The sequence below is a fragment of the Saimiri boliviensis genome, chromosome 15 (assembly GCF_048565385.1).
Source record: "Saimiri boliviensis isolate mSaiBol1 chromosome 15, mSaiBol1.pri, whole genome shotgun sequence".
Taxonomy (NCBI): domain Eukaryota; kingdom Metazoa; phylum Chordata; class Mammalia; order Primates; family Cebidae; genus Saimiri; species Saimiri boliviensis.
This window is the reverse complement of record NC_133463.1, coordinates 13,725,838-13,741,641: the sequence shown is the minus strand read 5'-3', so window position 1 is coordinate 13,741,641 and position 15,804 is coordinate 13,725,838. Positions and strand designations below refer to the sequence as shown.

Here is a 15,804-nt window from a genome sequence, read left to right as displayed (position 1 = left end):
CCCATGATAAACATCTGAGCATGGTGGGGAGCTATCAGTCAAGATTAAAAGAAAGGGCATGAGTCAGTCACCCTCTGCCATGACCAGAAATGAACTTCATCACATGGTATTCCATTTTAAGGGTCATCTCAGAACACCAGTGCTTTAGTTCACACCTCTTTCCACTACAAACATAAATACAAACAGCCTTTTCCTGATTCTCATTGCATCCCCAAGGACAAAGGACAAATACTGCATTCAAGATGCAAAAAAAGGAGATGGGTTACTACTAGCGGTTTATGGAGGTTCTGAAACACAATCCATGATGTTTTCCAGATACAGATTATCTTGCTGAGGTTGAGAACAAATGTGAGCTTGCACTAACCTTGAGTCAGCACCCTCTAAGATCTTATCTGCCTGGTCTCCTATCACTTCTTGTCTTAGGTAGTACAGCATGCGGACACGCAGCAGGACCCTGGAGAGGAAGACAGAGGGGGGAAAAAGTTCTTAACTTCAGGACTGTTTGCCAACAGTGGCTTTTGGCAGCTGCTGCTGTTCATCCATCATCCTGCCAAGGCTGATTAGCCATGCTGTATGGTAGGCTTGAAGCGTGACAGATGGTGGCACATAATCACCTCTGTGTGGTGCTTTCTGCTGGCTTCCAACAGGCCTGCCTGGCAACCGCTCACACTGCACAGAGAGGGCCCGAGCTCAGCCCAGCCCAGGCGCACTTCATTTAGTTCTACCTAGTGCAGCTTGTGAAGTTTAGACACGTACCCTACCATTGCCTCTGAAGTATTGAAGCAAGTTTGTAAACAACTGAGCAGATGGCTTTCAGTAACTGTTCTGCTTCATTATCTCATAAAATTTCCTCAGCTGCTGCCTTAATACCATTTTTGGAAGCACATCAGAAGTTGTAGGAATAAACGAGATATAAAATCTGGTTTTACTACCTTACAATAAACCCTCAATATGGAATGTCAGGTTTTTTAGATTATACAACTTTGCTTCCGAGAAAGGAAGATAGAGATGGGGTGGGGTAGAAGGTGTGTCCTTGCTCTTCTCCTGTATGAAATACTATGTTAGACATTTTCATTCCTTCTAGTTTATTGTACCTGGGAACCTAAGTTGTAGTAGTTTGAAAAAAATAATAAAACATTAGAAATTAAAATGTGTCCAATTCATTGACATTCATAATCATTCTCAAGAAATTAATTTTTTTAAACCCTTGGAACTCTAGGAACTACACTTTCAATCCCGCTTGGAGTTCCTCAATGGCTAAAACATAATTCTTTCAATAAAGTTGGCCTGGTAAGTCCCAAAAGCCAGAGTCTACCAAAGCTAGCATCCCCTGCTGGACAGCCCTGGTGTGCATTCGGGACTGATAGGTGAATCATGGCCTTCTTGGCCATGAGTACGTAATAGTACAAATGCTATTTCCCCAGCTGAATAATCTCATCGTACACTTGTACAGAACTTTACAACCAATGTCTCACATGTATACTAGCCCTTTTGACCTTCAAGATAACCCTATGATGAAGCAGGGCAAGTTATAATTTCCATTTTCAAATGGGAAAACTGATGGTAGCAGAAGGTAAGTGACAAATCCAAGGCCACGGAGTTACCTTGCACATGGGACACTTGGAACTAGGTCTTCCGACTATTCTAATCACACTGTCTCTCAGGGCCTGGAAACTGTCCTAAAACTTCAAAATAACAACTAGCGTTCACCACAACAGACAGTTCCCGATCAGACATCAACAGACATTCCTCAATGGGCCCTTCCCCAACCACGAGTCTACTCAAGGCCAGTATGGGTTCTGGACAGGCCAAGTGTGAGCTTGTAAATCTCTGAAGAGACTCACTTTGGATAACTCATTTCTATTTCTATTTAGATTTTTTCTCTTGTTAACTCATGAGATTAAACATTGAGTGTGCCATACTGAAACGCATATGACAGGTACCTTATTTCTTCTCTGGTTAGAGAAGAATTTGAAGGCCAGAGTCCACTTACAGAGGATGCCCGGCAAGGACAGTTCCAAGGAAACACCCTCTGCCTTTGGCTGGATTCTTTAACAAACACAGCACAGACCAGTACAGTGGCAGGGAACCCAATAATTTCTCTACCTTTGATAAAAGAGAACGATTTCCACTTTCGGAGGGACTTTAGTTCCATAAGGCTTTTATGAACTAACTGTGAATGTCACTTTTCTTCTAGAGGAAAAATTCTAAGCCAAGCAACTGGTAAGCTGAGTGCCCCTGTGGAATACACTAAGCTGGCTGCCCACTGCAGGGACAAAAAGATGACCACAATATGGCCTCTGATTCTAAGGAGTTTGCACTCTGTAAGTTAGACAGACACGATGGTGAATGACTCCTTAGACCTCATACAGGCTTCTTTAGCTCTCCCACTACTGACTGCTTTTGGGTCAGCCCTGAGTCCAGGACATGCATGGCAGTGAACTGTCCTGTCCTCTTTCTCCCCTTTAACCAGAGAAAGTCCCTCTGTCTTTGTCTCTCACAACCTTGAAACTTGTGAAGAGAAGTGGCCAGTACTTTCTAGAATGTCCCTCAATGTAGGGCTCATTTTCCACCTTAACAGTCATCAACATTTCCACACTTTAGATGGCAATAAGTCTCAAGACTTGATCTACCAGGGAAGGACAACTGGACCACCTGCTCTGCCTCAGCAATGAGCTGGGAAGCACCAAAAGTCTTCTTCTGAGACTGCGTGGAAAGATATGAGGAACACCAGTTACTTCTCACTTACTAATTAGGGAGCGTCTCCTATGGAAGCGTCTTACTGACAGTAGAATGGGAAATTAAAAGCCTCCACCATCACACCAGCCTCTGAGAACAGGAGCCATTCTTTCCACACTGAACCACTTCCCTTCATTTGTTTGAGTCCAAAACTCAGAAGGCTATTGACATAAAGTTTCCATCAACCACAAGGACACAGAGGTTTTCTAAGAATGCAAGTGGGTAGGATTTTAGGGAGCACTCTTATGCCACAGCAGCAACCACCAAGTTTCTGAGATACCAAAATGGTTGGAGGTAATGGTTCTGAAGATGCCTCAGAGCCTCACCACAGTCCTGAGGAGGAGGGAGACTTCTGAGCCGAGGCTGCCCTTGTCCACTCGGGTTCAAACCTGGCTCTGCCCCTTCACTGGATGAGGGTCCTTAAGGAGGTTACTCAACTTTAGTCTCCGTTTCCTTGTCAGTTAAATGGGGATAAAAATCTTATTAATCTTAGACAACTCAAACAGATAATCCATATAAATAAAGCGTTTGGCACGCTCATTATATGCTCAGACTTTGTTGCTACTACCTTTAAAGCTTTTACAAAGAGAAATGCATACATCCTGCCTCATCCAGCTGAAATCTTGCTGCCAAGGTCTACTGGACTCACTAGGAAAATGAGTCCTCAAGAGGCTGCGTAACTTGCTCAAGGTCACATGAAGCTAGGACATACTGATCAAGTAGCATTGGTGCCTGAACTAGTGATACGGAAAAACGCATATTCAGAATAAGGAATTAATCAACATATGCAGATGTTAGTTTAATAGGAACTGTTAACAGAGCTCCAAGCAATGAAATAAATTTAGGTTCAATAGTCTTCAATTATCTATAATCAGCTGTTAGAAATAAAGGTAAGAAATTGATTCTAAGCTCCTATGTAGAAAAAATGGACCCAGCAACTGAGGTAATATTAAGCAAAAAATAATACATGAACTCCCCAGTCCTCCCTCCATGGCAAGCAGTTAGTTGAGGATGGATCATATAATGATGACTACAATTCTCTAACAGATACTGGTTAAAAAATCAGTCCTCTACAACGTTCACAGCGACATTGTTCATGAAAGCCACAATAACCAGCCTAAGTGTCCATCAGCAGATGACTGGGACACACAAAACGTGGCATATATACACAACGGAATATTATTCAGCCGTAAACAGAAATGAAATTCTGGCAGTGTAATACAAATGAACCTTGAAAATATTATGTTAAGTGAAGTAAGCCGGACACAGAAGAACAAATAACGTGTGATTCCCCTTAGGAGATACACAGAATAGACAAACTAATAGAAACAGAAAGTAGAATGGTGGTCACCAGGGGCCGGGCAAGTTATCGTTTAATTGGTACAGAGTTTATATTTGGGATGACGGAAACATTTCGGGTAAAGATATAGTGATGGGTATATAGCATTTTGAGTGTAATTAATGCCAATGAATTGGTCACTTAATAAATGGTAAAAATGATAAATGTTGTGTTGTGTATCTTACCATGCTAAAAAAATAATCAGTCACCTAAAGGTATGCTCTCCTATAACCTGACACCACATTTGAAGAAAAATGGTAAGGCTGTGCAAAGGCAGTGACTACACCAGTTAAAAGTCTCAGTACAAAGCTGTCCCTCCACTTCAGCAGGAGTATGGTTCCAGGACCCCTCTCAGATACCAAAATCTGCAGACGCTCAGCTCCCTCAGTTGACCCTCCAAATCCGTGAGTTCTGCATCTGCAAACACGGAAGGCTAACTGCATGTATTTTTTAAAGAACAAAAAGGGAATTAAGCTCTCCAGGCCCACCCTCTAATAACATACTTGTTACAGTGATGCTTCAGGTGTTTCTTGTAGCTGTCCTCCTGGAACAGGGCATCTGGGTTGCAGCTGGCCAGCCAGTCGGCATCCTGCACCACCGGCTGTGTGCTCTGGGCTTTCACCTTCTTTCCCTTCCGTCCCCTCGGCACTGGGGCTGATAAACCTAGAATCACCATCATAATAATAATAGAAGCCTTTTATACTCCAATTACAGTGTCAATGGCAGATGCTTAATGCAGGAGGTAGGGAAACACGGGGTGTATGTCACATCTCTTTATCAACAGCATGCCACAAAGGTTCCTGGTGGCTTTGTGACTCTGTAGCACAAAGAACATGGCAGAGACATACCGGAATGGTTGACCAAGGCTCGAGTCTGGCCATCCGCTGTAGGTGTGATCAGATCCCAGATGAAGCTTTTGATATTCTCATCCCCTTTGTAATGATTAAGACAGTACACCAGGATGGTTCTGCAGATGGTTTCCACATCTTGCTCAGTGAGTTGACGTTTATAGCGCCCATGGGAGAGAATGTCTGTCCACCGTCCCCAACTGCAAAGCAAACATTCAGCATGCAGAAGTGCCTGTGAGTTTCAATTTAGGGCTTTACTTTTAACAGTCAGGTACCAGTGTTGGGAAATCTTGGGTCAAAACTAGAAACAATTCACAGGGTGACAGGAAAGCAATCCAGGGTGCAAGAGTTAAAAACATTCCCTTACACAGCAAGCTGCCCCTCAGTTCACTGTTTCTAACTGCACGAGTTGAACTGCCACTGGAATAATGCCCACAAGGTTAGCCCTGGCTTTCCCAGACACATGCAGGCTGTGGCGGCAATTTTCAGGACATGAGTGCAACCGAGGGCCTGGAAATTATAGACTTTGCTTCACACTGTCATGATTAGTATGTTTTGATGTTGACCAACCATCTGAGATAAAAGGCAACTCAAGATAAAAGGTGTGACTACCCTAAAATCAAGGATGCAATGCTGAGCAGTATGGCTGCATCAACCCACCTCTAAGGGATGCCACAGTCACTGGTGAAAGGTTCCGGAAAACTCAGGTTCCTTTTGAAATAAAGAGTAATAACCCCACACATAAGAACCCTCACAGGCAAAATGTTCTGCCAACCCTCAAGTCCTCATGAGAAATGAGTAGGAGAAAGGACCATGGACAGAAGACAGAACCTACAGACAACACGCCATGGGGCCTGAATGCTTATTTCATGTTATAATCCCAGCCTAAACAGTACTGTGCTGTTTCATCTGGGAGTTGTGGGGCAAGACCATATAACAAATAGGCAAGGAGGCAGGCGGCAGCAGACTGAGCCACCAAGGCAGCGCTCATGGTACAAACAGCCCCTCCACTGCAGACTGAGAGTTGTGTCTCGAGCAGAGAGCGGAGCACATCCTCCCTCAGGCCCTGCCTCTCGCCCTGGCTTGGTCTCTCGTCACTCCTTGGTCCTGTCCAGCTCCTTGAACTTCATGCAGCTTCTCCAAGCACAAGGATCTCACTGATAGGCCTCGGAACACACTGCTCTGTCTGCTGGGACCTCACTTCCCCTCCATACCCAAACCCCAGCACTCCCTCTTACCCTGACTGGTTTGTGATGTCCGCCAAGTCACAGACTGTACACACTACCTTCTGTGGAATTCTTCCTTTCACTCCTCCTAACCCCAGAAGTGGGGAGACGACACCGGAACTATGTCTTAACAGCAAGCTGACAGGCTCTATGCTCCACAGCAGGGTGCTTCCCTGTCACAGCACTGTCACAGTCTGTACCACTTCTGCTTGCTCATCTGTCTGACTGACTCATGACTGTCTTGCTCAGAGCTGCACCTCTAGTGACTGAGAGGATCCTAGATAGTGCCCGGCACATAGATGTTCAGTACAGTGATGACTATGGGAAGAGGGAAGGGCCTGACTAAGAGACAATCTGTGCTAAGCACACTTATTAGCTGCAGGAGTTACTAATGTGCTCCATTCCTAAAGTTAGCCACAGAACTCTCAAATCTGATGATTGTGCTGAAACACGGCAGCAGGTGTGGGTAGCAAAGGGCTTCTGAGGGGCAAGGGGGAGAGTCTCTGCCCCATGTAAGAATAGGCAAGGGAGGATGTCCAGCTTGCACAGATAATGAGGATGGGCTTCTGTTGAACAAGCATTTATCAGCACTGTGTGTCTGCACACACTGCACTATGCACTGAGGATACAAAGAAGGAGCCTCCATCCTCAAGGAACTGCAAACTGGGAATCTAGCAAAAGAGGGAGGTGACTCAAAAACCATAAACAACACAATGAGTGTGATGGGAAGTGCAGGCCAGAGTCGGTTGCAGAGCACAAGCTGATGCCTGAGTTGGACACCTACAGAGAGCAGAAGGGAGTCAGGTCACCTCCCAGTGGAGGTGCATGTTGGAAGTCCTCTAGGCAGTGGGAAGAGCTTGTGCAAAGACACACATGAGATGGAGCGCCCAGTGCACTGAAGGAGATGAAGCTGTCTGTCCTAACAGAAGCTTGGACTGCCCATGGGAAAGAACCAATGGAAGACAAAGGCCTAAGAGAGCTCTGGATGTCATGTCAGCATATGTTTGTGTTTACTCTGAAACTAACGGTGATCCACTGGAAGAAATCATCCAAGACAGGACGTCATAAGATTTGTAGAGAGGTTATTCTAGTAGCAGGTTTTTTTGTTTTTGTTTTTGTTTTTTTATTTTATTTTAATGGGAGCTGCCTGTAGTCCCATAATCTGCTAGAGAACTCTTCATTGACTGATTCAGCTATTCACTGAGCACCCTGCCACTCGAAGTACTATGTTGGGTGTCACAGTGATTCGGAGATGAATTAGACATGGATCCTGTCTTTCAGAAACTTGTAGTCCAGCAGGAAAAATACAACATTTTCACAAGGCTCAAATGACCATTCATGTTTCATATGAGTTGCAAGGAAGAATTTAACAAGTGAGATTATTGCCCTTGAAAATTTTTTATAAGATAAATATTAAAAGATTATGACAGTCATAAATTTTATGCAAAGCTTCTAAGGTGAGAAAAGATTTTGTAACTTTGACACTTTGTTCTTAATTATTAATCATCAACATGTAAATCTGAACCTGGCATAATTCCTGAAGGTACAAAGAAGTACCCTAACTTCAGGTGACCTTTGACTCCAGAGCATCTGAACAACTTAGATTACATTAATCAAATGGCTCCAAAGCCCTGTCAAGTTACTGCAGAAGCATTTATTTGACTGTGCCAAAAGGTGTTACACAGATTTAAACACAAATATAGTTTTTCCATACCAGCTGGGAATTCCAACTACTGTTAAAATAAAATTCCATCTTACGTAGTTAGTCCTACTTACCCATAGACAAGCAGATTCTTCTCCACCCTGAAACACTCACTCCTTGCATAGCCCTGTGACTTATCCTGGGGGCGCCGTGGCTTTGCACAGGGCTTTTCTTCAGAATCACTTTCCAAGTCGGAGAACTCCATCAGCTCATCTTCCTTCACTGCACTGTAGAGCCTGGTCTGCTTTCTCACTCTTGGAGTATCAATAACCAGGTTGTTCTAAAGAAAGAGGAGATACATTTGAATCTTCTGAAAGAGTGGCTCTTGGTTTAGATCAGATAGGTGTTTGAATGGGACTTCTCACTCACCCTTCCATTTAAGGCATCAATATCCAATTCGGCCTTCTTAGCCCACTTTTGCCAGAAATTTGGATCATCTAAGGAAATATCTGTCCTATTTCCAGATGCAACAAAACTGGCCTAAAGAGAAAAAAGAAATGCATTACTTTGAGAGGCTCTTCTCTGAAGCAGAATGTAAAGCAGGTTTTGTTGATCCATTTGCTCCAATATTGTGCATTCCTCCATTTACGGCAGATACTACAGTAGATGGAACTAGAATGACAGACTGGCCCTCAGGCAGCTCACTGTCCAGGGGTTGAGACACACAAAAGGACTACACTGCAGCGTGATAAACGACAGGAAGCATGGGGATATACCAGTCGAAGTGATATACAGAGGAGGGGCCCCTAACCTGGTTTAGGAAGGACATCGCTGGGAAGTGAGAAGAAAAGGCTCTCCCATAAAATGATGCCTGAACCATACTTTAAAACACTCATAAAACAGGAAAGCATGTGAAAATGTTCACAGCAGAGCATGTGCCAAGGCACAGAGGAGAGAAAAGGGGATGACAGTAGTCAGGGAAGAAGAGCCAGAGGTTGAGCTGGTGACAGAGAAAGAAGCTAGGTCAAGCTGTGCCTTGTATGTGCTGTTAACAGAGTTTGAACTCTATCCCGAGGGAGCCAGGAACTATTTGAAAATAGGAATAATCTAATTATGGACACATCATATCTAGAGTCACAAGTTGGAAAGGTCACACCAATGCTGAAAGAAAAAAAGAAAAGAAACATATCCTTTAAAACGTAAAATTCTTGAGAAGCTGAAGGTGGAAGGTCACTTGAGCCATGTGTTCAAGTTTAGCCTGGACAACACAGTGAGACATCATATCTAAAAATAAAATAAAACAATTAATGGAACCAGAATCTGGGTATATATGAGATATGAAAGAGGAAGAAGCAGTCAGGAAAAACGTCAGCATCCATCTCTGGCAACTGAATGTCAGTCAGGTGGACAAACAGAGATGGGGACGGGGAAGGGATAGGGGTGGTAAGTTTGGCTGTACACATATTGAATACACAGTATCTGTAAGCTTTGAGAAAATAACCTGACATGAGGCTGAAAGATGTAAGGGAGAAGATGTGGGTCTCAAATCCCATAGGAGAAGAGCCTTTTCAGACTGGAGTAGCTGGGACAACTGCAGAGCCATATGCAAAAGGAAGGGCTGGACCCCTACCTCACACCATACACAAAATTCTATTCAAATGGGATCACAGACCAAAATGTAAGAGTAAAACCTATAAAACTTGGAATCTAAGTTATGCTAGTCAATGAGTAAAATTACACTAACTGAATGAAGCCAGACACAAAAGATCATACATCATATGATTCCATTTATATGAACTGCCTACTGTCCAGAGTAGGCAAACCTGTAGAAAACCTAAATTTTTGTGACTTTGGGTTCAACAATGCACTAAAAATACAAGCAACAAAAGAAAAAATTGGTAACTGGACTTCATTAAAATTACATGCTATTAAGAAAAGACTAGGAGAAAATATCTGCAATCATATTATTTAATACAGAACTTTCATCCAGGACATATATTTTTTTTAAGTCTTAAACCTTGATAAGAAACTCAAAATATGAACAAAAAACTTGAACAGAAATTTTTCTGGCTGGGCACGGTGGCTCACACCTGTAATCCCAGCACTTCGGGAGGCCAAGGTGGGTGGATCATGAGGTCAGGAGTTCGAGATCAGCCTGGCCAACATGGTGAAACTCCACCTCTACTAAACATACAAAAATTAACCAAGCATGCTGGTGCATGGTTGTAATCCCAGCTATTCGAGAAGCTGAGGCAGGATAATTGCTTGAACCTGGGAGGTAGAGGTTGTAGTGAGCCGAGATTGTGCCACTGCACTCCAGCCTGGGGGACAGAAAAAGACTCCATCTCAAAAAAAAAAAATTTTTTCCCAAAGATGACCTACATCTAGCCAATAAGCACATGAAAAGATACTCTACATCATCAGAGAAATGCAAATAAAAGCCAGAGTGAGATACGACCTTACACCCATTAGGATGGCTACAACTAAAAATTCAGACAACAAAAAAGTATTCAGGAGGATGTGGAGTTTTGTCCCATTTCCTCCATATTCTTACCTAGACTTCCTATTATCTGTCTTGAAAGGGAAATAACAGTACAGTCACTTTAGAAAACAGTGTGGTAGTTCTACAAAGGGTCAAACATTTAGTTAACATAGAACCCAGCAATTCAACCCCTGGTATATACCCAAGAGAAATGAAAACATCAAGTCCACACAAAAACCTGTACACAAATATCCATAGCAACATTCTTCATAATAACCAATATTAGAAATGACCCAGATGTCCATTATCAAAAAGTAAATGTGGTATAACCATAAAATGGAATATTGTTCAGCAATAAAAAGGAATAATTACTGATCCATGCTACAACACAGATGAACCTCAAAAACATTATGCTAAGTAAATGAAGTAAGATACAAAAGATCATGCATCATATGATTTCACTTATGTAACCATCCACTATCTAGAGAAGACAAATCTGTAGAAAAAGAAAGTAGATTCGTGGTTTCCAGGTATGGGAGACTGGTATGGATAGGGATAGGGAATGACTGTTAATGAGCATGAGGATCTTTCTGGGGTGATGGAAATGTTCCAAATTTCAATTGTGGTAATATCTGCTCAAGTCTATAGTATGGTAAAGGCACTGAACTGCACACGTAAGACAGGTAAATTGTATGGTCAGTTAATTACATTTCAATAAAGCTGTTAAAAATAAAAGTATGGAGTGGGCCTCAGTGCAGATGGCTAAAACAAAATGCAGGTGAAACTTCAGAAGGCACTCTCAGGTGGAACCATCGGTTGTACTAAGTGGTGACCCTAGCCAGAGCAGCTCTAACAGAGAGGCAGGCAAGGGGTGCAAGCTGGAAGCTGAAAAGTAAGTAGAAAGGAAGCCAGTAGAGACAGCTGGAGTACGTTACGTTAGTGTGGATTTTAGCTCTGAAAAGAGTTCATGTACGGAGTTGTAACTAGAGGGGAAAATAGAGGAGCGGTGTTTTTAAAGGAGTGACTAGATCATTCTTACAGGCTGCTTCAGAAACCAGGATCTGGGGAGAGAAGGAAGATGCCAATGGAGCATGGTCTCAGAAGCGGGAAGGATGGAGTCAAGAATACAAGTGAAGGATGAGCCCCAGGAGCTGGGAAGTAGATACAAGGACAACAAGGTGAGGGCAAATACCAGTGCCAGGTACACAGAAGAAAAACCAAAGCATAAAGAAAGCTTCATGTGCCAGGGGTTCCACAGGGAGTTAATAATTAATTTGGTTAAGTCCCAATGCATCTTGTAAGCATTTTTACAGGGCACTTTTCACATGTACTCCCTCATGCTTCTGTGGAAAATCTGGACTCTTCAGATCGATTCACACCTTAGCAAATGTGGAACCTTTTCCTTCTGACTCAATGGTAATGGTGTGGGTTCGACGTAGCAGGATCTGATCAATATCTTCTTCACAAAATTTAGACCCTTCATCCTCCTCATCCATGAGTGCACCATACGCCCCTTTTCGTAGAAGATCTTCTATTTCTTTCTTGGAAAGCTGTTGTACCTGTTTTGAGAAATATTTAAAATATTCAAAATAATTTAGAATTAAGAGGCTTAGAGACTAAACAAATGCTTCATTTTTCTCAAAGAGAGTAAACCTGAATTACAGCAAAGAAAGTGTGACAAAATACAGTTAAAATATTGAGATTGAAAAATAATCAAAGGCTGAGTAATGTCTTACTATTAGCTAAATAAAGGAAGGTGCCAGAATAAATGAATGGTTTGGGCAAGGGTGGTTTTACCCCATTGGTAGCATTTTCTCTTCCACTCATAGACTGCAGCACAGCTTTATCCAGCCCCAGCTTCAAACTAGCCTTGTCGAACATTTCCCTTTCATAGGAATTTCTTGTAATCAGCCTGTAGATTTTCACAGATTTGCTCTGTCCTATTCTATGACATCTAGCCTGAGCCTGGAAGAAAAATGAAATTAATAATTATTGCAATGAACTGAATGTGTCTCCCCACCAAATTAATATGCTGAAACCCTCCTTCCAATGTGAAGGTACTTGGAGGTGGGGCCTTAGGGAAGTAAGTAAGTCATGAGGGTGGAGTCCTCATGAACAGGATTAACGCTCATATAAAGAGGAGAGAGAGCTGGCTCTCTTTAAGCTACGTGCGGATACAGCAAGATGATGATTGTCCATAAACCAAGAAGAGGGCCCTCACCAAGAATTTGACTCTGCTGGCACTCTGCGCTTGGACTTCCAACCTCCAGAACTGGGAGAAATAAACGTCTGTTGTTTAAGCCACCCCATTTATGTATTTTGTTATGGAGGCCTGAGCTACGATGGCTACCAAAGAACAAGAAGACTCAATTGCCAGTTATAAGACCATATGTGCCAACAAATAGAGGTACAGTTTAGAAGAGGGTTAAAGTACTAAAAAATTTCTTCTCCGGTTATTAATCAACAGGTTACTAGTTGGTTACTTGCCCTGAAACATAGGACACAGCCTGAGTGATGATGCAACATTAATTTATGGGTTTGCCTGGTGACTCTCTGTCACAGTAAGTAGAATGACTTCTTTTTCAAAGGCATCAGAGGACTTTCTTGGGCATTTACCTGGAGGTCATTTTGGGGATTCCAGTCTGAATCAAAGATGATGCAGGTATCCGCAGCAGTGAGGTTAATGCCTAAGCCTCCTGCCCTTGTACACAGGAGGAAAACAAACCTATCAGAATCAGGTTTGGAGAACCTGTCAATAGCTGCCTGGCGGAGGTTGCCTCTGACTCGGCCATCGATCCTTTCATATGGGTACCTAAAAAACATCAGTATGAACAAGGAGGCCTGACACATAGTGACAATATACTTGCTCCTCTTTTTAAGTATTACAATATGGAATGTATATTAAAAGACTAATACCACTTAACAGAACTAATCTCAGAACAAACAGAGTTTACTGGAGTTTTTTATACAATTGATTGAATGACCAAGGATTAAATTTTATTTTACTTCCTCTCCAGGGAAATAGCTAAACTCTAAAAAGAGCTAACACCTATAACAGTAAAATAACGAATAATTTCAATTTTAAGTAAGAACTATTCCCCCCTACTCAAATAAAGGCAATGGAAAAATAAAATTGCCTAAAAAAAGTATGCAGTATCCTCCTGTGTCATCATACAAAATAATCATCATGTATATCTACAGTTTTAAAAATGGCATGCGATACATTTTCATCATTCTATCCCCTTTATTATAAATACCACGTTTAGGTGGACCACCTGGAGCCCTGTGAAGGTAATTTTAGATTTCCTTTTTATTATTCTAATATGGTGGCCCTCACCGTCTTTGAATGAGGTAGTCTTCCAGTATGTCCAAGCAGCGCACCATCTGGGAAAAGATAAGCACCCTGTGGCCACCAGCCTTCAGTTTTGGCAGCAGCTTGTCAATCAGCACTAGCTTGCCAGCAGCCTGGATCATTGCCTGGAGCTGAAAATCTGGAGACTCTGCATTGTGTGTTTCTTTAAACTCTTCCAAAATTTTCTCTTCAGCACCTGCAGAGATTGGACAGCATAATGTGAATACTGTAAAAGGTTTTTATTAGTAAAAACAATGAACTTGCTTTCAAAACCCATTGCAAACTGTAGGAACCAGAAGACCAAACTCCTGCTTATGAACAAGAATCCATCCACTTACTCAGAGTTGGGTCTATACAAAACTGTGGATGTACAAAAGGGATCAAAGTTTTAAGCACAACACATTGAGGCATTTAGGGGGAAAACCACATTTTTCAACAAACAAATGTTTGCTGTCTGTAAAAACGGAATTTCAACAACAGACTGTCAAGCCAGAAGTGGCAGAAACAAGCCAAGGGCCAGATACCTACAAAAAATTTGGAACCCAAATTGCTAAAGAAATGGAGAAATGTTTACTAGCTGAACATAAACACAAACAACAAAATCTGTTCTGAAATGAAGAAACAAAGGAATCACGTCCTAACAATTACAGCGTAAGAGCAGTAGTAGTTTGGGTCTATAACTGCATATTAATATAGGCAACGGAACTACAAAAAAGAAGAATTTATTTCCAGGATAATGTCTTGGAATATTTGTGGGGGACCTGAGCATACTATCTATTGTAATCTCTAAATCTCCCTCTACATTCATTCCCATCTGATAATTTTTCCTAAGATACAAAAATTCTATCTTGAACTATCCAAATCTATTAAAGTTAAAAACAAACAAACCTCTAAGTGTTTGATATAAGACTTCTATGCTTAAACCCTTCTTTTCCCCCTCATAGCCCCACATGGAGTTTTGCTGATCCAAAGACTTGGGTACATTGGAAAAAGCTCTCAAGAAGATGACATCTTCCTAAGTAAAGATGCCCCCACCACATCCCTGCCTGACACACGCTTCAGCAGGCTAAGCTTCCTTCGACTGCTTAGGGGGCTTAACTAGAATTATACAGCATTGGTCTGGCCTTCTCCTGCCTCTGGGGTTAATCAGGACATAGCTGTTGTGTTCAGTTCCTTTCCCTGAAGGTGGAGAATGTGCTCAACTATTCTTTAGAAAATACAAACACACACATTCATCTTAACGGGATTGTTTCCCAGACTTGAACTGTGTCAGAAACTTAAAACTACCTTCCTACCACTAGTTTTAAACATATGAACTAACTACATAGAAGATGGGGATACATAAACCTCAAAGAGGGCAACGCTGGGTTAGGGCGACAGGCAACCGCAGTCTCTCACACGGTACTGCTGCAACAGGCGCAGATGGAACAAAAGTGCAATCCTATCCCTACTTTACGGCAGCGAGGAGAAATTACCTTATGGCACAGCCCTATGTAGAAATACACCTTGTTAATTATTAATCAACAAATAATTTACTGAGAACAGATTAAAGTCACTTAATGTCTTCCCAAGCACTAAGGCCTTCCACAAAGTATACTACCTCCTTATGAAGGGGGACTAGCCCTCACTCCTTTTTCCATGTGAATGAAAAGCTAATGTTTAGAATTTTTCTTTAAATATGGAAAATAAACGCAGGAGTAAAAAACAAAATGCTGTTTAAGAGCATTAGCAAGAATGTTCTTAAATAAAGTTAATTTTTTTTTAAACATGAAATTTAGAAACCCAGGTTTAGATTCAGGACAATCCCCTCAAGAGACAGGGGAAACAGATTTAGGTGAACATGTTACATTAGCGTTCTTTAAAGTGTGTTCTTATTATCCAGTACATCATAAGCTCTGAAATTCAGAAATAAGATTTTACTCTTATAATATTTGGTTATAATTATTGTTTTGTTTATACTAAGTTAAAATACACAAGAATATAAAATATGGTATTTTAGTTATTTAAACAAATTAATGGCCAATGAATATTTTTCAAAAAGGAAATAATCATTTTGACAAAATAAACATCAGATGTTTTAGTTTAAAATTTTTTTAATATAAATAATTCAGTTAAATTTGCAGACAAATTTAATTTTAAATTTATTCAGAGATTTAAAAAAAAACTTTTTTGCCTT

At 41.6% G+C, this 15,804-nt stretch overlaps 1 protein-coding gene across 8 annotated transcripts in view; it reads right to left on the bottom strand.

The window, feature by feature from the left end:
- The window catches only part of CHD7 (chromodomain helicase DNA binding protein 7), a 180,371-nt gene that overhangs the window by 17,788 nt on the left and 146,779 nt on the right, over nucleotides 1-15,804 (bottom strand). For all 8 annotated transcript variants that reach the window (XM_039464557.2, XM_074386678.1, XM_039464560.2 and 5 more), the window contains 9 exons: nucleotides 13,614-13,824; nucleotides 12,893-13,088; nucleotides 12,074-12,241; nucleotides 11,656-11,835; nucleotides 8,224-8,334; nucleotides 7,929-8,134; nucleotides 4,927-5,126; nucleotides 4,582-4,741; nucleotides 365-454 (listed from right to left, as the gene is read on the bottom strand). In XM_039464557.2, the coding sequence (XP_039320491.1) occupies nucleotides 365-454; nucleotides 4,582-4,741; nucleotides 4,927-5,126; nucleotides 7,929-8,134; nucleotides 8,224-8,334; nucleotides 11,656-11,835; nucleotides 12,074-12,241; nucleotides 12,893-13,088; nucleotides 13,614-13,824 (1,522 nt within the window). The remainder of the gene's footprint in view (nucleotides 1-364; nucleotides 455-4,581; nucleotides 4,742-4,926; nucleotides 5,127-7,928; nucleotides 8,135-8,223; nucleotides 8,335-11,655; nucleotides 11,836-12,073; nucleotides 12,242-12,892; nucleotides 13,089-13,613; nucleotides 13,825-15,804) is intronic.